The 24,059-nt window shown below is 38.2% G+C and overlaps 1 protein-coding gene across 1 annotated transcript in view; it reads left to right on the top strand.

Moving 5' to 3' along the window:
• DNTT (DNA nucleotidylexotransferase) overlaps nt 1-23,204 on the top strand; it is a 176,225-nt gene extending 153,021 nt beyond the window's left edge. Inside the window, exon 11 of the mRNA XM_072424484.1 lies at nt 21,150-23,204. Coding sequence (XP_072280585.1) covers nt 21,150-21,236 — 87 coding nt within the window. The 3' untranslated portion in view covers nt 21,237-23,204. The remainder of the gene's footprint in view (nt 1-21,149) is intronic.
• The last annotated feature ends 855 nt before the right edge of the window (nt 23,205-24,059 follow it).

The raw sequence follows: 24,059 nt of genomic DNA, 5'->3' as shown, positions 1-24,059 counted from the left end.
TCATCCCCAGTCAGTTGTTTAGTGATTCACCATGGTGTATCAATAAAAGATGTCAGGGACCACTGTACACACATTGGGATTTTGTCTAAGACCATCATGAAAGATTATCATAGCTTATCTGAGGTCAGGCTTTAGATAGCTCACAGCAGAAAAACTTATGTTATTTTCTAAACCAGTTCTACTCACCATAGGTAAACACAGAATATGTTATATGGGTGACAAATCAAAATGAAAAAATAAATGCCACTTTCGCTGTAAACTTTGAGGATGAATTCATCCTCTGTGCCTGCCCCTACAGAGGTATGTGAGGTCCATACAGTGGCTGCTTTCAAAGAAAGCAAACTATAAAACACGGCACACTATTTGTTTTGATGCATCTGGGATGTATGTAGCTGATTTCAAATGCAAATTTTTTTTTTTAAATCCACTGAAGTTCATTTAAACTCTAATGTCTAATTAGAAAAATCAAATTAGGAATAGGAATTAAAATTTCCCAAAAATAAAGCTGGATTTTACAATTTAATTGCAAAGCCTTCTATAATAATCATACGAATTGGGTTAATTTTGCCCATTTTGCTAATTTAATTTGCTGACCTTGCAAGTTAAATTTGCTACATGAAAATGAGTATCTGATAAGAATTTATTTTTGAGGCTAAAGTGGCCTGCCCATCTCTAATCATGGACCATTTTTATGTATTCGGGCATTGTAGTGACTACCCCCTCTTTCCACATGACATTCGTCAGTAGTTTTATTGCAAGATTAGTAATGATTCATTCTCCAAGGGGAAAACACACTTGTAAATTCATATTTTAACGAATCCATTGTTAAGTGCAGCTCCTTGGGTATTGTGTTAGAAACACATCAAAAACACACTTTTGTCTCTTTAATAATATCAGATGATAAATAAAATAGAAAATAGCATGTAAGCATAGATGAGGAGGAAAACAACAAGATTATACAGTAATTACATTTAGCAGAGTATACACAGTGTTTCATAAAGACAAGGATGTCAGGGAAATTGCACAGGAATAAATTGTACGAATAGAAAGGTGACATGAATATATATAATATATCCTGTACAATATATCCATCTGTTTGGGTTGTAGCAATGTATTGGCTGCTGCTTAGTGATATGACACCCAGATAATGGAAGTTGTATTTCCAGTACTGAATTCACTATTGTACCATATATCGTTTGAAATATACATTTATTGCGTCCAATGAGCCTGATATGTAGTAATTTATGAAAATCGTGATCTGTAAATGGCAAAAACACATTCACATGGAAAGCTTTGGAAATAATGTGGGCAAAAATTCACCCAACCTAGGAAATTGTAAGTTTGAATCAACTTTTTTTATATATTTGTATTGTTTTTATATTTTTGTGGGCAGTGTCCGCTTTATGGAGATTTACCTTCATTTGTCACATAGTAGAAAAGTGAGTCTAAATCCAAAACTTTTGGAGCTGCCATGAAAACAAGAGGTGAGGGCATAAATGTTTTGGTGACAATTGCTTAAGGTGAGAATGTCTCTCATTTAGGAGAGATTTTACTGGAAATGAAGACAGGTCTTTTAGGTAGGAAAGCACACAGCAAAAATTACTTAAAAGGGATTTTATCTTTTTTTAATCTACCCAAGACAAGAAAAGCTTGGAAAATGCATTACTTTATAAATAAAAAAGCTAGTTTAAAGCTTAAAGACAGCAGAAGTTGTTCATAGACTTTCTCTGCTTATAATTAAAACGTTGGACTGAGCAATCCAAACAGTACAGTAGGAGTACTGACTCATTCCCTTGTAGATATACCGTAAATTTCAGCTTATGCTATTGATCTCAGTAAACAGGATTTTTTTTTTAATCAGAATAAATGGATACGAATGTAAAGATATTAAGCCTGTGTTAGTACTAATTAGCCTTAACTTTTTTCCTTTTGTATTTTTATGAAGGCTGAATCCTCAAATGCAGACTCTGCCGCATGACAATCCTCTGGAAAGGGATTTCTCCCACATTGAAATGATACCCTACCATTTCCTGTTGAGTCTACAGGAAAGGAGGAGAAATCTCTTAAAGAGAAAGAGATGACAAAGCCCTTCCCTTACCACTATACAAAATGGAAAAAATGTGGCATTAGAAATACTTACCATAATTTGTAGAACTTACAGATTCTAAATAAAAAATGTGCCTTTATGTTTTTAAATTAAGTAATTTATTTTATTGATTTTTCTTTGCAGTAGGTCTATAGCATAAAGAGAAAAATTGGGATAGTCCAGTAAGGGTTATTTAAGTCCTGGAGGTAAAACGTTTGAATCCCGACTCTGGGCTGCTGTTCAATTTACCCATGCAGTGGGGTAACCTTCGCACACTGTGGGGCTAAATGCTCATTTGGCTTGAGGGCCTGTGAATAAATACAAATACCTACCTCAATCTCTGTGCTATCTCTGTGGAACAACTGGGGCGCCATATGGAAGCACTTACCAAATGTTTTTTATTATTATTATTATTAATAATACTAAACAGGATTTATATAGCGCCAACATTTTACACAGCGTCGTACATTAGATAGGGCTCATTGCCATCTGGCCGGTTGCTGTGGGCAATGGCATCACTGTTGATGCAGTTAAATTCTAAAAATGTCCCCCTGTGAATTTTTTGCAGATAAGAACGTTGATATTTGGAGGTTACAGTATGTGGCTATATTTGGTATTATTAACCTCAGCCTTCAACAGTTAAATATAATATGCCTGAATGAAATATAGCGAAAAAACATGCAGGTGTAATAAACAGGCAAATTTCACAATGAGAGCTTATGTCCGTTCTAGCAAGATAATTACAGATTAGGTATATAATCATAAATCATAAAGCCCATTTGCACCTGTCACAGGATATTATGTTAGCACATGAAAAGATAACTTATTAGTAATAATGCAAATATTGTTTAATGAGTACCTGCTAGCTTTTCATAATTAAAGTTTTAATAAAATGTCTAAATTAGTAAAGAGAAACTGAAATATCTAATGTGTGCAGGTTTTATGTATTCTTCTTTGTAAGAAAACATTTTACATGATTTTGTGATGATGATCATTTTGGAGTAACTGGGTAAATATGTGTAGTAACTGGGTAAATATGTGCATAGGCAATGTTATAAGTACCTGTTTGGAAATTTTATTTTGAAGAGTCTGTTTGGAAAAAAAATGATAGGGATGATAGGGCTAATTTCCTAAAAGGAAAGAGACAAAGAGATATTGGTATGATGATTACAAACATGTTTGCATTGTGGCTTTGATTTATAAAGATCTGGTACAGTATACACTCTTCTGCATGTTCACGTGTCTCATTTCAGTTTGCATTCGCAACATTCATATAGGGCTGATTTTTAGGCTTTATGCAGATTTATAGAGCTTGATTTAATAAAGCTTTCCAATGCTGGACAGGATACACTTTCACAAGTGAAGCTGGATGATCCAGCAAACCTGGAATGAATTTCCTAAGTCATTTTCTTTTTATTAGCAAATGTTTTCAACCCTGGACCAGATCCAATTCAGGGACCCTATTACTTAATTAAGTTCAGATATATGCAAATATTGAGTGTTCTATCAGGGTTTTTCTTCACACCGATTGTTTTCATTAATTTGTAATAAATCTAGAGATTTGATAAACATTTTAGCTAGCCTAGCACAACCTTCCTCCTCTCTCATGCGCATGTGGGCAGTTCTGACTCTGTGCTCCCAAGCTTTATCAGTTTTGCCCACCCCACTGGCCAATCAGGAAATAGCCTCTTAATCTTTCCTGGTTATTTAACTAGCTCAGACACAACACTCCCTATTTGAGCAATGTGGCTCCTCCAGTGCCAAGCCCCTAGCTCTGCTGAGCAGTTCCTGTACACTTCAGTGTTTTTTCAGTGTTTCCCCTGGCCAGCTCCATTGTTAACCCCTTGTTGTCCAGTCTATTGTTTCCCAGCCAATTCCCTTGTTCTGTTTCTCTCTGTTCCTGTTCTGTCTGTGGTTATTCCGGTGTCACCTGTGTCTTCTGTGTTCCCTGTGTCTTCAGTGGCCCCTGTGTCACTGATGTTTATTTCCTTGATCCCTGGAATTTAACCCCTGACCTGTGACCTGACCTCTCTTGCTTGCTGCTTGCCTTGTTTTTGGCCTTTCTTGACAATTTTTCTGCTTAGTGATTTGGTATTTGGTATTTGGTATCATCCTGCCCACCCTGGAGTGCCCAAGGACTGCAACCTGGCAGTAACCTGCAGGGCAAAATCCTCACCACTAGAGAGGCTCTGGAGAAGACCTGGGTACTGCTTGGACTCTGCGCATTGGCCCTTCTCAAGGCTCTCACCATTTCTGTGCAAGCCTTAGCGCCCCCTATTGTCCCTGTCTCCTCAAGTATGACACTGGGAGTGTCCCCTCCTTTCTCCTCTCTACATACATAACCTTTTAATTAGCAGACTATGGAATGAAATTTAATAATTGAGTGTCACTTGAATGACAGGTCTGAGTTTGCTGGGGCTGCTGACATGACATCCAGAATGGGGATGGGTGCCCAACAATCTCAGTGCCTATGTTTACACACGGGAGGCATTTACAGGTAAATATCATGCATGTAATACATTAAATTCACATATAATGTTATGGGAATATTTTTGTAGCGATAAATGGCTTAGCTACGTGGTTTTGATAACTACAAAATGCTCAGATGATGGAGTGTGTGGCGCTTAGCAAACCACATTTGTTAGCATGAAAAGAATTCTGATGAATTTGGCCTGATGTATTAAAGATTTGCAAGGCTGGGGATAATAGAATATCATTGGAGAACCTGAGTGGTCCTGCAAACCAGGAATGAATTTCTTAAAAATCATTTGGTACTAGTTGGCAAATGCTTTCAGTCCTAGACCAGATCCATTCTAGACTTGCTGGATGACCCAGGTTTTCCCATGATAGTCTTTCTCCAGCCTTGGAGAGCTTTCATAAATCAGTTATATTAGTATATTTTTATATTTATATCCGTGCTACATAACATCAATTCTTTTGTCATTCTACTGTATATGCAATAATATGCTTATTTTAATGCTTAGCGGTTTTCTTTTTTTGCTCAATTAGGTAAATTCATGGCTTCAGGCAACAGATTAATATTCTGAACATGTCATTTTAATATATTCAGGCCCATTTCATGTTACCACATGCAGATGTTAACGTTTGATATTTCACACTTGTAAAATGTGTTGCATAAGGGTAGTCCTTTAATTTACAAAATATGTTGTGATAACACATGGAAATTGAAGTAACGTTGAATCTGCTGTTTTTTTTTTTTTAATGAAACCCATCACAATGTACCTTGTGGTGCACTGTAGTCTGCTTGCAAGAGTTGTAAGTAGCATAAGTTCATAGTTCTAAACTTCAATTTTTGTATAAAATATGCAGGTCCCTGAAGAAGAGGAACACTGAACCCCAAAATGTGCTGGAACACTTTTATTGGAAAGCTAAATTAAAAATCATCAGATCATGTAGTAGAATGAAATTGGTGTTTTCTCACTTCAAAATAGCTTAGCCTATGTGCCAGAATGCATGGCATGGTGAGTGCCAATGGGCTACACTGTAATACAGTGGTGTTACCTTGCTACTTGCAGCCTGCTGATTGGATGATAAGGGTTCTAGGTCCTCACCCCTGCTCTCTTCTGTCATCCTATGTCACCATGGGGCAGAAACTGGTTGGCTTCAAATTCTGCTCCTTTACTCTTGGCTTCAACCTTTTTGAGAACCCTTGAAAAAAATCCAGGTCTTATAGAACCCCTTCCATAGTTACTATATTTACAGCTCTCAGTAAATTTGCATAGTGCTCATTGGGAAGAAATCCTTGTTTGCTGACCAATAAGAATAATGCCATCCTTACAGATAGCCGAAAAGATAATTGGTATGGCCTGAGAGGCCCAAATTGCTCAATGCTCATGGAACCCCTATCAACCTGGAACCCTGCTTCAGAAGAACTGCTCTATTCCATATCTGCTGTGCAGAGGATTGCTGAAGCCGACATTTAGAAAGATTTAAGTCTCTGTACTAGCTGTATCTACAGATACATTTACATATATTTAAATTAATACACAGCTGTATTAAATTGGGTTTTTATATTTTCCTGGCATTCAAGATTAAGATATATGAAGCTCATTATGTTCAGTTGGAACTATGCAAATGTTCTTGCTGCCATGTAGCCACAATAGATAGCAATCATCTACAATGGTCTATCAAACCTTTGAGCGGATGCAGCATTCATGTCCATAGACCTTCAATGTCAGTAAGAAAAAAAAAGCTTTCACATTTCCCATTGGACCCAGTGATTAAAGGAACAACATAAGTACTCAATTATATTTACAAAGTTGATGATTCTGCCTCCTTGCTTTACAATATCAAATTTACCAGGAAGGCTTTAAGCATTGGAGCTGATTGGACAAGCACATAAAGGAAGGATATATAGGATGAGTGCAAACTGTATGTATAAAAAATCAATAAATATGATAATCAGACCTTGAAAGAACACAGCACGGGGAAGATTACCGTCCCTGCACATTAGAACTGTTGTTGTTTAGCATAATACATAATCGCTTAAGCAAAAAAGAGCTTCTCCGAAACAACTTTTACAACTGCTCCCCCGTAGCTAAAGCCATTTATTTTATTTTTTTTACTGCTTTCTTTATGTTCATCCAATATTTTAGCGTTCAACAAATTGTTATAGTTTTGAAAATGGAACAAGGTCCAAGTTCAAGTTTTTACTTACACTGTGCCATTTATTACTGTTTTTTTCTTGCTCGTCCTAAGGCCGAAAGAAGATAGCTTTGGGCTGACAGCATAAATTACATTTAATAACTGAGCATCTTTCAAGCCTGCAAGAGACTCTCGCCACTCTTCTAGATCTTATTAAGAATTCCTTTCAAATCCGCTTTGTCCATATTAACACAGTGTATCATCTCTGTACAGCCAGTTTTCTTGTAATACGCTTTAATTTTTGAAGGATGCAGCATGAAATATTATTTGGCAGTAAATAGATTATTTAACCTTTTGGCTACCTTTATAACTGCCTGTGGGTCGACTTTCACAATTAAAGGGGAACAGTGATAGAGAATTAAACTCTTAAATTTATAGAAAAAAATGCTGACAGTAGGATTTCATTTTTTTGAAGACAAAAAAGAATGGGTAAGTTTCTTTTGCCTGCTTCCACAGCTGAGTAATTGCACTATATGTGCCTGGTCTTATTAACTCCAGCGTGTTATTGCATTGCCATTCATTGGCATCTTTTAGACTTGTGGTTAGTTATATATCGTCTTAAATAAACCTTTTGTAAATGAAAAAATGTGCAGTTAGAATCTCCCCACCTCCACTATTCAATTCCATGCATTTTGTTAGTGTTAGCTGCAGTATTAGACAACCCCTTTGTTGTGCAGTTGAGATGAAAGTGTGGTGAAAAGCAAACACACAGCTTTTAAGAATTATGCCTTAATCCACCGTCACTCCAGTCGCATACAGAAAATGATTGCCAGCCAATACTATTCAGTTGAATAGGAGCAGCTGGGAGTGAGTTTGAGCATTCCTTATAACATTCCAGTGATCTGCAAGTCTGAAGTGACCCAAAGGCAAAGCAGTGCACCATAACACATGGTAAGGCACTTTCAGGGGCAGACATAGGGAGGTTCAACGTGTGCCACTGCACAAGGGCATCAGACCTTCCTCAGCCAATAGGGCTCCAAATCAGTTCAGCGGTGGTGGATAGGAGGCCAAGTCAGTTCAGCAGAGGTGTGCACCGCCTTGAAAAATAATGCTCAATATTTGGGTTTTTTGTCTGGTATTGTGTTACCATCATTGTGTTGCCTTGAAGTAATGCATGTTACCCTGTGACACGTGTTGGCGTATAAGCATTAACACAACACACAAGAATGAAAAAGTGTTATTGGACCCTTCAGTTTTTTTTTTATACCTTAGGACTAGATAATTGCACTTGTTGACTTATGTAAAGACAAGGAGGTTTCACTTATTTAAATCATACTGTGGGTTAGTTATCATTCTATTATGAATATTGTTTTCTTATATAACTGTATGGAAATATAACTTAGAAATGTTTAAATGCACGGTGATAACTAAAGTATACATCCTTTACAAATGAAAAGAACATGTGAAAATCATTTTAACGGCACTTTCATTTGTCTAAAGTACTCCAAGCATCATTACTTTCTGTATTTCTCTGGCGGAGTCACTCTTGTCCATATGTCTGAACATTGCGAGATCCTCTTTAGTGTCATTAGTGTTTGCAGGCTTCAGGAATATAATTGAATTTCTTTTAATGGACATATGGAACAGGTTGTCTCTCACTAAAACCTTGGCCTAGCTCAGATCTGATCATTTGGTTGATGACTTTTCTGACCAGAGCCTGTTTGGGTATTGCTGTTTTTATTTGGGAATTCTAAATGCATGTCAGAAAGTTCTGAAAATTTAACTTTGTAATATTTATATATCTCGATTTATTGTATAGAATATAATTGTAGCAATTGTAAAGATATACAGCACAGTCCTAGTCTGAAGTTCTTTTTATTGTGAGCAGCAATTATAGGTAGTCATTTACATGCATGAAACACCACTAAACAGTATGTTCATCATCAGACTACGTCCAATTACTGCTTGAAGCTGATTTTTGTAAAATGTGCCTCACAGCTTAATTCTGCAGAGGATATATTGCCCTAAAATGTAAACGGACCTGCAGAATGAGAGTGTAAATACTTCTCCTGCTGTCTGTACTGCTGACTACCGATCTGCTGATAAAGAATAGTTCACCAAAGCCAGCTAAAGTTTTACCAGTAGCCGTACGCAGGCTGTTCAGGTATCTAAGGGGGACCACTAGGGAGGAGACTTGGCCGCCCAGTATGGCTTCTTGGTGCTGGATGAGAAGCAGCAACTGAAAGAGCAGTCTGATGAGTTGGAACTGTAGTAAGAGATCATATGGCAAGAGCAGGAGCAGCTCAAGGTGGTGAGAGACAGTGAAACACTACAAAGAGCTGGTACAATTCTACCATATACCACACCAGGCACACTACACAGAGTTGGTACCATACTACCATATACCACACCAGGCACACTACAGAGAGAGAGTTAGTACCATACTACCATATACCACACCAGGCACATTACAGAGAGTTGGAACCATAATACCACATACTACAGCAGGCACAGTACAGAAAGTTGAAACTACCATATACCACACCAGACACACTACCGAGAGCTGGCACCATATTGCCATATATTACACCAGGCGTATTATAGAGAGCTGGCATTATAATTCCATATACCACACCAGGCATGCTACACTGAGTTGGCACCATACTGCTCTATAAAACGCCAGGCACACTATAGTGAGATTATTATTAATAAACAGGATTTATATAGCGCCAACATATTACGCAGCGCTGTACATTAAATAGGGATGGCACCATATTGTTAAATATTACACCAGGCACACTAAAGAGAGTTGGCCCCATACTACCATATACCACAACAAGTGTATTACAGAGTGCTGGCACCATACTACACTAGGCACGCTACAGTGAATTGGCCCTTTACTTCGCTAAAGCATGCCAGGCACACTACAGAGACCTGGCAACATATTGCATATACAACACCAGGTGCACTACAGAGGGCTGTCATCATTCTGCCATATACCACACCAGGCACACTACAGAAAGTTGGCTCCAAACTACCATATACCACACCAGACACACTACTGAGAGCTGGCACCATAATGCCATATACCACACCAGGCATGCTACACTGAGTTGGCACCATACTGCCCTATAGAACGCCAGGCACACTACAGTGAGCTGGCACCATATTGCATATACAACACCAGGCGCATTACAGAGGGCTGTCATCGTTCTGCCATATACCACACCAGTCACACTGCAGAAAGCTGGCATCATACTGCCATATACTACACCTGGCATATTACAGCGAGATGTAATCCTAATACCATATGCTACAATAAGGACTCTGCAAAGATCTGGCATCCTACTACCGCATACCCCACCAGAAGAACTGCAGATAACTGGGGCACTCTTATATATTTTTTTAATAGCTCAAATAGCTTTTTAGGTTAATTTTTTGAATAAAGAGCGATTCATTTTTTCACTTTAGTTAGAACAAAACACGGAAGGTCTGCAGGAACACAGGGTATATGTATGATATATACATGATATGGAATAGAAGAACGAGTGTTTCCATCAGTACGCCTATCACTAATTGAAGCTGTGTCCTTGTCAGTGTGTGTTTGATCTCCATTTCATGGTCCTGTTATGTTGTCAAGTCATTACCCAGGTACCCTTTGTTACTCAGCTGATAAGTAAAACTCTTCAGCTTCTACTCCTTTTAAATTAGGCAAAGCCTACCTATCCGGTGTTTCAAAAAACTAAAGCTACTTTTTGTAATATGAAATTTAAAACTGTAATGCAGAACACAGAAAGTAATAAATATCACTTGGTATTTGTGCAATATTTTCTTTTCTATAAAGCTGCTTTTTAGCACACGCTGAGTCTAATCAGTAAATCTTACATTCCTGAGCTGTTCTCTAGTTGGCACAGCAGTTGTCGGGAACCAAAAGCAAGATAACCACTGAATGTTAAGCCATCTTCGATTCCTGCTTTTTATGGAAACCCCTTCTTTCTTAGCCTTAGCCAACCTGTGCTGAACGGTCAATGTGCAGTTTGCTATAATACAGTTTATTTTTAGCAATACATGAATTACTTGAGAGGTGTGGGCAAGGAGCCCATGCAAGTTTACTGGGTAAGGCAGTGTAAAGAGCAGTAGAGGTTTGCCAAGTTCTGTAAGCCATAGCATGCAATTAGAATTCATTGCTCGCTGATCTGGCTGAAAAAAAAAAATGAAGCCTGGTTGCTAGCAGCTTCTGTGATGGAGAGCCATCATGGCAGTTCATGCTGCCTTATTGAAAAACCCAATAAAGTAGCAACAGAAATCAATAATCTGGAATGACCAATCAAAAATGATACATTAGCAGTCTGGGAAAGAAAAAAAGAACAAAAACAAAATTACTGTTTATTTCAAAAGTGAACCCAGCTACAGTGTGTTGAGTGAAGGTTCTGATCTCCCTCCATAGGTTGACCTTATTATGTTTATTTCCTTTGCAAAATGTACTTATGGGTGTACACCTATTATAAATGTACTTTTTATGGGTATTTCATTCTCAAATGATTATGTGAACATACCTTTGCATTATGTAATAAGCTAAGTATGCACTTTTATTCCTATAATCAATCAATCAATCCTAATACTAATGATTTCTTTGTAGTATTAGGACCCATTCACACCTATGCATGCATTTTACCCATGTAGGTTAAAGCTCATTATTTCAAGCTTTGTTACACATTGCTTTAATTTAAATTGACTGTTATCACTTCACAATGCAAAAAGTAATGCAGTAGGAAAGACTTACACCTAGGTCTTCATATATCCCCATTTGTGAGATTTATCCTTTATGAATAATTGACAAAAGACACACAGAACAGAAAGTGAATGGGAATGGAAAGTACAGACAGCCATAAGAACCCTCTTTTAGAAAATCTCCTTTATATTTACAAAAGATAATACACAAGTACACAACCATTAGTAGGATAAACAAGGTAGTAAGAGTCCACAATATAGCCCTCACAAACCTGCAACTGCATTTCAATACTTTATTCACCCAGTACCAGCACAGAGGAGAGGCCACCTAAAATGACCACAGTTAAAATTTGAAGGGATACCCAGGAGTCACCAGACTTTAGACACAGAACCCACATGTGTTGCAGCCACTAATGTATTTTAAGTCACAAGTAGTCAACAGTAAAAGTATCTAGAGTTTACAATATGGCTCTTGCAAACCCTCCAATTCAAGATCAATGGTCCACTCTCTTAGTACTGGCACAGGAGGAGAGGGGTTCAAATTTGGAAGTAGCCTGCAGGGTCCTATGGCCAAAGTCACAAGGGATGCCCAGGAGCCACTAGATCAGACACAGAACCCACATGTGCTACAGCCACCAATACATTTTAGGGTTTCTAGTAGTCAATAATCTTTTTTGTTTTTCCGTTGCTGACCCTTGCCTGTTTCCTGACATTTCGTACTCAGGACTGACCTCTGCCTTTGACCCCTGACCCGAGTTTGTGCCTATTCCTTTGTATCTTATTTGGTGGACTGATCTCGTGTCTTTGACTTTGGCTTGTTTGCTGGATTGCCTGGTAGTTCTTGTACTGTTTATCTGTGGGTCCCTGGTTAGCTGCTGGTCCATCCCCAGACACCATCCTCCGCGCACTGGGGGGAACCAAGTGCTAGAAGACGCAACCAGTCTCCCGAGGCTGAGGGGGTGCTCCTGTAGGTGAAGACTGCAGTGTTAGATTGGGGGACTGGTTTCTATTGAATACTGGTGCTGATCAGGGCCTTACAATGGCTCTCAAAAACCCTCCAACTTAAGATCAATGCTCTGTTCTCCTGGTATTGGCATAGAGGGGAGGTGTTCAAAATTGGAGTTAGCCTGGAATATCCTATGGCCAAAAAATCCAATGGATGCACAGGGGCCACCAGACTTAAAGCCCAGATTATACATGCGTTGGTGCCATTTATGAGTTTTGGGGCTCTGCCTCAAACAGTCAGTTATAAAACCAGAACTAATGTTGACATCACTTCCATTTTTCCTCCATCTGCCAAGGTGATCTGCACTCCTTAAGTTCTGAAGTAAAGAGAAATCTCCTTACAGTAGACATGGGCAGCATTTAGTAAAATAGAAGGATAACCCTCTCTCCATTAATAAATAAGGGTTAACAGGAGCTTCTGGCTTTAATACACCTTTAATTTTACATTCAGCTTGCATGATATGCCAGTGTGGAGGATGTTAAGGGACTGACGTCAGTAGAGTGTTGAGGCACAGCTGCTATATAGCTCTGCCTGAATGTTAGTCCACATGATACTTTGGCAGAGACTATGGTATTGTGTTGTTTTGGCCCCTTCCTTAACGTCTCATGATATTATGGAGGCTGAATGTTAAGATAACTGGGAATTCATTTTCCACTACAAGGTTCAGTAAACAATAATATTATGCGGAAGTACTCATGTTTTATTCCTTGGGTTAGGTTAAAAAACCAAGAGACAAGTATTTATACAGACCTATTTGTGAATACACTACTTTAAGGAGTTAACTATACACACATAATTAGGGCTTTTGAGTTAAATAAAGATCCCCCACCACCGAAAGCATTCATAATTGCTCTAAAACAAAATACTTGGTGCATATGACTTTTTACTTTGATTGGCTCCAGCGGCTTGATGAAGAAGGGGATGCCAACCATGGGATTTTGTTGCTGGCTTAGACAGTTAACAGTTTACATATACCTAGAGGCATCCTGTCATCCCAAGAGGGGGTAAAATTAGCTTATTGCTAGGGTCCTTCTGCTACTTTGGCCACATTTAGAGTCACATCATCTGTACAGCACTTCACTTACCAGAATAAACATAGCTACTTCTCCCTTAACATCCCTAATTGGCTGCAGATAATAGAAAGGCGATCACGCTGCAACATGCTTTCCCTAGCCTTTCATACCAGCCGCACCCACATGGGATATCATTTTGGCAAAAATGCCGCACATACATAGATATCTATACACACACACACGTGTATAATGCTTTATTGCATTCTTAACTGCTCTATTGCTGGTGTCGCATAATTCTTTCAAATCAGATATGAGCAGTTGGATGCAAGGCTGCAATCTTTCTTATTCAAGAATACCTGCAGGTAGAAAAAATTGAAAGAATGTCTAATGTTCATCTATTTTAATTTAGATTTTTCAATCACATTTTTCCTATCATGCCTACAGAAGGGTGAAAGAGAGGACAAAAAAAGTTTTATTACACTTGCAGCTGTTCAACCATAATTAAATTATAAAGTCATCCTGAGACTCTAAAAACCAGGACAGGAAAAAGTCTGTAAGTGCTGATTATTAAAGTCCAATGTACAGTGACACAAAATGTGATGTGTCAAAGTATTGATATAAGTAACTGCCTTTACTGAAACTCTAGGAAGGATCATGTGATGGGTAACAGTGGCTCAGTAATCGTTTAAAGTCGATTTTCTGTAACCTTGTGGTGAGGACAGTTTCCCTTCCCCCCTCTTTCTCCAATGGTAAAAGGGTCCTAAATGCTGCAGAGTGTGGAGCCATAAAGTTGTAGCACAAGGGCCTTCAGAAATACCCATTCAGCCTATATACAGATGAGCAGAAAGCTGGCAAAATGGAGCTGTCAGTAATTCTGAATGAGACTACAATTAGGCTGGTATTTGTATGGCCAGTGTCATACTTACCGGCCCCTGCTCCTCTAGAATCTTTGATGTGCAGTGCAGTGCAGTGAGGACTATACACCACAAAAGTGATTTTTCCAACAATGTAGGAATCTCTGTTAAGTTCTATAAAAAGATCTAATTCATTTGATTCAGTGGTGGATCCATAAATAGGGATTCTTTTGTGCATGCTGAAAAAGAAGAGCCTAGCCAGGAGATGTGTGTGCAGCACATAATAGAAGTAAAGATGTTGGATGAGCAGAGACAGATAAGGCTTGTGAATTGTTGGAGGTTGAGGGGTTAATTTTAAAGGTTTGCTGTGATTACAACATTTAAAATATATGTAGATATTTAACAAACAGTACATTGGCTTTAAAACAAACTCTTGCTGACCTCTGTAGTTGCAGGCACTATAGAGTAATTCATTCCTAACGTCACACAGGATGATATTGTCCAATCAGTTCAGTTCATACTGATAACTGATCCCAACAGTAGATTTCTTCCAGCCTAATTTTTCATAAGAGACATTGGGTAGATCATTCCCCCCGCTGTACCCCTTTTTACATTTTTACATTGATGCCGGTCTGTATAATTTTCAAACCTAGCTGGTAACTGGTCACTGGTGAGTTAGAAGAGAACCTGGCGTGATTACAATCATGTGTGGGTAAGTATGTTCTAATCAGGAGCAGCTACACATTTTCTTTGTATACAGTGATCTGAGCTTCTGCAGTAAACACTACTGTTGTGAATGAATTACTCCACAGTTCCAGCAGCAATGGAGTTAAGTGAGAGCGTGTTGTAAAGTTAATTTACTGTTTATGCTATTACATTTTTCTTGAACATAGAGTAGGCATGCAATGTTCCTAATTCAATGTCTTGTTTTGCCAAAGACATAAATAATTGTAGCAAACTCCTAGGGTAACATCCATGAATCATGCCCTTATTACTTCTAATAGGAAAATAGAAATAATAGTAGATTAAGGCTCCTTGTTTCTGCTCCTGGTGATTTTAGTGTTATTGATTATCAATACCCACATGAAAATGTAGGAAGTAACAAATCAGGGCATGGTTTTTCCAGAGGCATTTGTTGTGCACTAAGTGTAGTTAATGGTCATGTTTGCAGCCACAGAAAACATTATTTTCAGCCATTGAAATAATGGCATTGATTGGCACAGCAAAGACAAGGGAGTGCCAGCTGCTCTTAAGCATTTATATAAGCCTGATTGATGCTGATTAGAGATCAGCCATAAGCATGTTAAATGATGCTCTGAATTGGGGGAAATGTAGAGCACAACACGCAATTCCTTATTTACTTCCCCTATGAGGAAGGCATAAAGAATAGTACTGATTATAATCATCAACCAAACACCTTCACTACCTAACCAAGAAAACAAGATAATCTCAAATAAATGTACTTAATGGCAGCCACTATATAAAATGGACAACTTTTCTGTAGATAAAAGCAGGAATATATGATGGGATCTATATAATTCTAATTCAGCTGTGGTTGTTGCAGCCATGCATTAAAGACAAATGATCTTTTATCAGTTTTACCAACAACTTGGATTTCTTTCTATAGGTTTTGTTTTTATTATTTAATTAAGTTTTCTTCTAAAAGTCTCAGAATGGCTACATTGCCAGAAATAAAATGATTATTTTTAAAGCAGACCTAACAATTTACAGATGATGTGAGCAGCCATTAGTATTACTATTAGGATTTGCCTGCTGATCTTTTATGTTTGGTCGTCTCAGACACACCTGAAACAATCATGCAGACCGTGAGCGGAACACCTGAGCTAATAATTAGGAAGTTATCAAAGGCAGGCAAGCCAGACTTTTCAGAACCAGAAATCAGAATGACAATTTACATGGTTTCTCTGTGAAAGGTCCGCAAACATATAATAATTATAGTCCTTCAATGGGAATTAGTCACTTTGTTGATTGAAGGAGAATCTCTTAGTCATTGGTTTTGGTGTGTTTGTCTGCCGCCTTATTGAATCATTGGAACCCTTGAATAAATACCTGGTCCTTCTGAGGAGCATGTGAATCAAATCCCCAGGATAGACTATGAAAGGGGGAAAGAAGTGATCGACCCTGTGCAGGCCCATTTTTTGCAGTGAAACACCCCAGCAGCCATTCATCCTCAGGTTATATGGACAAAGCAATCATTTATTTGCTATGTGTATCAAAATGACTTCAGCAACTATAGCCCTCTCTAATGCATAAAAGAACTGTCCTTATCCCCTTTCATCCCTGGCACTGTAGATATGTCCTGACCTTACCTTCTATAATGTATAGCATATCTACACCCAACCCAAAATTCCTAGACCCACTCTTGTTTGTGCAAAAATTGGATTCCTGGTTCTGATGGTGGAAAGGCAATGGAACATTTCAGTGGCTGGGGATGGAGGTGGGTTAGTTGCTCTGCAGGAGTCTGTGATCTGTATATTTTTTCAGGGTCAGTGATACTAAAGATGCTAAAGTCCAAAGATCAGAACCACTAAGCATTTTTAGCAATTGGATGATACATATTTCACAATTTATTGCATGAATCATCAGAGACAGATTCACTGTATTACTCAGTTATAGCTCAAACTTGTTTTCTTGTATTGGATAGAATGAGAAAAGGTTATATCCCTTTGGTTTCCCATTGCTGCCTGCTTTAAAAAAAGTTAGGAGTTGGGATAGAACCTCTGCCAGGCTTCTATTAGTGCCTTCCTGTTACTTTGACCCTGGTTTCCTTACATCATGTCCTGCGGACACAGGAATAGAATTCAAAAGCAAATCTCACCAGTGTGTTCAATGACAGTGAATCAAACCCAGTAGAAATTGTAACTCTAATTGTGCAATGTTTGATGAATGCAAAAAAATACAAAAAAACCTACTGTTGCGGTGTTATCTCAAGCAGTGTTATCATCCATGCCTAAAATATCTTTGTGAAATACAGACCCCATCACCATGTACATGAAGCAAGGGAGAAATATTCAGTAATTGAAATCAGTAGCAAACAGAGTAGGGTGACAACATGCCCATTCCCTGGTATAGTAGTGTTGTCTCTTAGGATAAGTGTGTCACTGGCAGGAGCACCAGTTAAACATAAAAGAAAAATAATACATTTTGTTCCTTGGTATAGATGAAATTCCACGAAAGGAAACACATACAGGGCCCATGCCCTTTTACACTTAATGTATTCATCATTATATGTTCTGCGTCTGATTTTTCAAATATTAACCAAGCAGACTTTTCCTTCCATTTGCATAAGTAAACTATAGTTGGAATCTGATTTGATACTATAACATGATACAGCCGATTCTAATTTTAGAGACTTTGATAAATAATGCCGGTGCTAGTACAGACATTTAAGCTATGAAACAGTAAACCTTTTTGCTGTTCTGTTGACACAAAAGAACTACTCGGAGCTGATGATTGCAGATTAGTACCAGAGCCAGTGTATGGCAATAACAAAAAGTTGCCTGTGTTTGACTGATCAAAAGACTAACACGCTCTGATGAATGTTGAAAATTGTTGAAGTAGATCTCGAAATGAATGGAACATTTGGCAGACTTTGTGCAAAAGTACGCTCAGCTGCTGAAGATTAGGCTGAAAATTCTCAACTTGTTTTTATTATGGTCTCTCTTTACTTCTCACCTCCCTTGTTGACTATGTCCACAGCTCATAGGTAACTACCACCAAATAAATAGTTTCACTACCAGAGTCCCAGAAACATGGGGAATTTATCCATTTAACCTGAAAGGGGGTAAGAAAATTTAGAAGAGTTTCCTTTTAATAATTACTCTTGGTCTTTTTTTGAAGAAGTGACATTTTGTAAAAAATTGAGGTTTTCCAGGGTAGTGAAAGTAGATCTTAGGCGATCAGAGAGGAAGTTTGAGTTCTGCCTAAAAGCACGTCAAGAGGGAGAAATTTTGGTTCCTGGACAGTGGCAACAGTGGCCCTAAGTAAAGAACATCTGATTATCCTCTGTTCTAAACACGTTATATGCATATATCTTCTCTCATCTTCCCTATTATATACAGAATCCTAATGAAGAATCCCATAAAATAAAAGGGGGGGAGGGGGGCAGCGACAAGGAAGTTTGGTTGTCTGATGGACTGGCATCGATGGTAGAGCAAGAGATGACCTGACCACTCTGAAGACCTGGTTGGCTGATTGAGAACACAGCTGGAGAAAGCTGGTTGGCTGCTGGGAGCACCTATTGGGGGAGCTCCTGTTTACATACCTATAACTAACTCCTAGATAAGTTGCTTGGTCCTTAAATAAAGTAATAACATTTTTGTAAAGCTGTATCATGGCAGTTATTCTGTATGTATTTTGGACAATGCTGATATTGCTCATGTGAAACCTCTATGTCTTAAAGACCTATCCTGGAGGGTTTTATTGTTACATATTACATCTTCTCCTGGGATCCGGATGGATCTCCCACAAATGTACAACACAGTGTTTGATGTTTAACCTTTATATTTTTGATTGATGAATGCTATATAGGTCATTATACAGAAGGTATAGTTTGAAAAATGTCTAATGAATACTGTTTTCTGTTAAAGGGGCCTTAGTGGTCACCTGAAACAAATTGACAGGGAGTTTCTTGCAATAGATGAAGATAGGTGCATAGCTCTCCAGTGGCCCATGTATCCCAAATTTGGTTCAATCCAGAGATGCAGTATCTACCAGATTCTTCAGCACTAAACACTTGTAGGAGTGTCTGGTGCTTGTATCCCCAGTATAAGGGTTCCTTTCTACAACCACTATGTCATTGCTGTGCCTTGCAGGTGTTTGGGTTGTGTATAGGAGGACACACAGATATCTCCGCATGAAAGGGTCAAGGGTATTTAGAGCCCCCCCCACCCCCCACCCACAACCCCTTTATATACCTCTGACTCCTGCAAGTTGCATGTTACATACACCTGACCCCTGCACTAAATTCTTTACAAACACCTAACCCCTGCACTCTGTATGTTACATAAACCTGACCCCAGCATACTGTATACACTTTAAATTACTCCTAACCCTAGCACCCTGTGTGTTATACTTGGATTTTTCACAATACACCTGATCTCCCTGCATCCTGTATTTTACACTGCACCATTTATGTGACATGTAATCCTGGCATCCTATATGTTACACCTGACCCTTATACCCTTTATGTTACAGCTGACTCGAGCTTCCTGCATGTTAGTGGTATGGCTCACCAAATAATTTTTCAACAACATGTCATTTAATAGCCTTAATAATGAAAACTATTTATATTTACTTATAATACAGTGATACTGCGGCTAACCAAGATAATTTGTTCCGGAATCACATTTGTTAGCAGAAATCTTTGTTAGCCAAAACGTGATTTCACATTTAATTTAATTTAATTAGTTCTGAATTCTGCCCACAATTTAAAGATACATTTTATAAAAAATAGTAAAAAGCACAATATAAAAGGTCATAAACTCACCAAAGGCTGAGGTGGACAGCTTCCCAATTGGAACAGTCTCAACATATTATTAGGCAGCGTGGTGTCAGTTACTGTATAAAATCCTCACTGCGAGTTAATCACAAACAAAGCAAAAAAAAAAAGCAAAAATAAAATTAATGGAGCCTGGACATTCATTAACTTATGGAGCAAGCTGTGCTTTGATATGCAAAAAGAAACAAGTGCAGGGTTTGTCTTGGTCATTAAAGAGTTACAAGAGGTTGCAGAAAAGTTCACCCCACTAAGATCACTTACAACCTCAGCTGTGTTTAGCAATAGATTTCCTCTATAAGTCATGCAAACTGATCCCCTCCCCCATCAAGCCCCCGTCCTGCACACAAGCAGCAGGGAAGCCCTATTTGTATGTAAAGCGATGTCTCTCTCTTACTTTCTGATACAGTATACAGGAAGTACTGTAAATTCGTCATTCTGTATGTTATCAGGCGTCTTACTTCCTGCTTTTTTTTTTTATTTTTTTATATATATATATTTGTTCGCCGAGTCTTTAAACAGTGAAAAAAAATTGTTATCTGAAAAATTTGTTAGCAGGGCAATTTGTTAGTTGAGGTATCACTGTAAATGTGTGTGTGTATATATATATGTATGTATGTATGTATATATTTATATATACACACACACACATATACTGTGTTTTCCCGAAAATAAGACAGAGTGTTAGACAGGTACCTCTGAAAATCGTATTAGGGCTTATTTTCAGGGGATGTCTTATTTTTTTTTTTCATTATTCACAATTATTAATCAAGTGTCTGAATATATATTTGAATATTTAACATTTAATATGTCAAAACATCACGTGGCCAATGGAAGTATTAGAGTACTATGGTACAACAACCTATAAAAAACCTGTAACCAATATTACAATGCTGTAGAAAGATACCTCTGTGTTACCCGTGACCTGTCAAAATAACAGATTTTTTCTGTTATATGCACTGTATTGTAAGTTAATTAACCCTGCAATTTCTTCACCCCTTGCTCCAGTGCTTTGAAAATCTCCTGCTCGCTCTCTGCTTTCTCAATCCTCTTGGTATCCCTCCGTGTATCATGTGACCGACCCTCCGAAGAAGCCAATAGGGCTTACTTTCGGGGGAGGGCTTATATTTCACCCCTGCATGACTAGCATGCTAGGGCTTACTTTTGGGGTAAGTCCTATTTTCGCGGAAACAAGAAACACGGTGTGTGTGTGTGTGTGTGTGTGTGTATATATATATATATATATATATATATATAGAGTAAGCTTGTGGATATCTATTTGCACCAGCATTGTAATTATATTATTAACCTCAAAAACTTTCTATTTTATTTTCAGAACATTTTTCTAAGAGCTGAAAAAGAAGAGGACATCTTTGCACACCTTGGTTTAGATTACCTGGAACCATGGGAAAGAAATGCATAGTGAGGAAAATATTCATAAACCGCCTATCTTTGATTTTATGTTCTTCACCTTATATCATCCCACTGTCATTTATTATCACATTCTTCTATCTCACATTTACAAAGTTATTTTCTTTTCTTTATGTCCTTTGCAATAATACATACTCTAGATATACCTTAGATATACTATAGATAGACCTTAGCTTACAAAAGCTTATAAACTTGCCTTGCAAACATAAAAGCATAATGGATCGTATTGTCATTGTAAGCCATTATATATGTCAATATATAAAAAATAAGCATACTTTTTATTTTTTACAACTTTTTATAGATAAAATAGTAAATGAGCCAAAAAGAACAAAAAGGGAAAATTTGACTTTTTGGTTGTAGTAAAGAGAATTGTAACTAGCCAGCTTTTGAAGTCCTGCTGTCAGTTTTTACAGAAGATTCCTATGATCCACATTTTCAAGTTAACACCTGCTGCTTGTTTACAGCTGGTATATACGAATTGGGCCCTCTGCCTTGGCAGACAGAATCACTACAAAGCAGCCCAACAATTACTCCTCCTTCTATCACCCAACCCAGGTCAATGAGCACAGAACCATGAAGATATATGGTACCAGAGTTGTAGGAATTTTAGAAACATTCTGGTAGCACTTAACTGGCATTTTTGAGGTTACTTCATGGTTAGTCCCAATATTAATTTCAGTGCTTCAGTTACCAAAGTCCCAAATTAAGCTGATAAGCATAATTCAGCCTGTTCAGTAGAGATCCTGGCTATACTTCATCAAGTCTATAAAATCTCACTGTTGGTCAATAAGGTCCTTAAAATGATGATCCAATAGTAAGGCTTAGTGGGGTGGATGACAAAACTAGGAATATGGGACATTCAGAACATTTAAATGAATAAACCATGGGGATGCTATCTAGTGCTACCAACAAGGGTTCATATTAAATCTATTAGTCCTAAATTTCAGTACTCATCGGACGAATGCAAACATGATAAAGTCATGGGCACCACATGAACATATGTATTTTTTTACCCCATATTGGTATTTTATAATTGCATTGAGCTCAACATTAATGCAAAACTTTATTATGTATTGTTTGTTTGAGAAGTGGTCCCCCAACAGGTTTAAAAAAAGTAGCTCTGGCTCCATTTCTGACTTGGCGTACTACCACAAGATGTCCTTATTCTTCAGGGCACCATGGGTCCTTTCCAATAGGTGATTGGCTGGCAGGTGGCCTAATTTAGGTAATTACCACATTGTTCCATGTTATGGAGAATGTATAGTGCAAAGCTTCCCAACCAGAGTTCTTCCAGTGGTTGTAGTGCACTTGTAATGTACTGTGGAAATAGCAATGATAGCAGGGGTTCCCTGAAGATCTGAAAGTTATTTCAAGGGTTCTCACGTGTTAAAAATGCCAAGAAAGTCATATTTACAAATATCAAGTCTTTTTAAGAAATTATCATACCCATGTAAAAGGTAGCTGAGAGTTACATGTGGCTCCATTGCCTTTTACATATATGATTGTACCTGTTAGGGTTGGTACATGAAGCAGATATCTCACTTCTTCTCATAATGAACTTGAAAGACACAAAAACTGATGGGTCATTGAATCTAAGGACATTCATCAAAATCTATAGGCTATGACTGATGAGCTGATTTCCTCTGTATAGCTTACTCTTTGCAAGTAAACCCTCTGACAGATATAACACTCAGCTTTTCATTGATCTAACATAGATAATAACACAGAACCCTGAACTGCTTTCATTTATATCCTAAATGTTACTTCGGTGTGACATATGTCAAATGCTGTCAGGATATTGATTTTTACATAAACCGTTGTGATTGCTAATAATGGTTGCTAGATAACTAGTGTTTTGGGTAACAATTTAATATCACATAAATGCTGTGCTTCTTGTATTTGGTATTCTTCTTTGGAGTTAAACTTCTTTATGTGAAATAAAAGTTCTTTTTTTACTGTGTGTCATGTTGTTTATTGCCGTTTTAGGTACTGATCACAAATGTATATACTGCTTATTAGACAGCAGTGGGCCCCTGTGCAAAATTGACTAGTGGGGCCTGCCAACAACTCCCCCAATCTCTATTTTTATCCCTCCCTTGCTCCTCTTTTTTTGCCATTCTTCTCTCTTTCCATGTCTCCTTCCACCCCCTCCATCTCTCCCCCTTTTTTCTCTCTTTCTACCCCTCTTTGCTCCTTCTTGCAGATCTGCATTTGCGAGGCTCTGAGGGTGTGCAGGTTTTAGCCAACAGGACTCTGCAGCAGCTTGCTTGCTCCTTACTTACAAGCCCGCCCTCAGTAGACGGCTCATGGCGCTGGTTGTACACTGAGGCATGTGCTGTGAGCTGGTGAGCTTGAAAGCAAGGACTTTGCTAGTAACTGTAGGGGCCCTTTCCTGCTGAGGACTGTCAGGGGGCCCTTGTGCAGCTGCACCTCAAATATGTCTGCCCCTGCTGTATATACGTTATATACCTACCCTTTTTTCTTTAAATAAAAATATTAAAATAAGTCCCAGAAAGAAGGGGACATTTCAAATACAGGTAATCCCCGAATTAAGGACATCCGACATATGGACAACTCCTAGATATGAACAGGGCTTCCCTGCTCGTTCGTGTGCAGGACAGAGGCTTGATGGGGGGAGGGGTCAATTTGCATGACCAGCTAAAGTTATTTGCTATTCTCTAACCTCCTGTAACTCTTTAATGAGCAAGACAAACTCTGCAGTTGTCTCTTTTTGCATATCAAAGTAAGAAGTCCAGAAGTTAATGAATGTCTAAGCGCCATTAAGTTTTTTTTTTTTTTTTTGCTTTGTTTGTCA

This window comes from Pyxicephalus adspersus, chromosome 10, assembly GCF_032062135.1.
Source record: "Pyxicephalus adspersus chromosome 10, UCB_Pads_2.0, whole genome shotgun sequence".
Lineage (NCBI taxonomy): Eukaryota > Metazoa > Chordata > Amphibia > Anura > Pyxicephalidae > Pyxicephalus > Pyxicephalus adspersus.
Note: the sequence above shows the minus strand (reverse complement) of the source record. Positions and strands in the feature narration are given on the sequence as shown.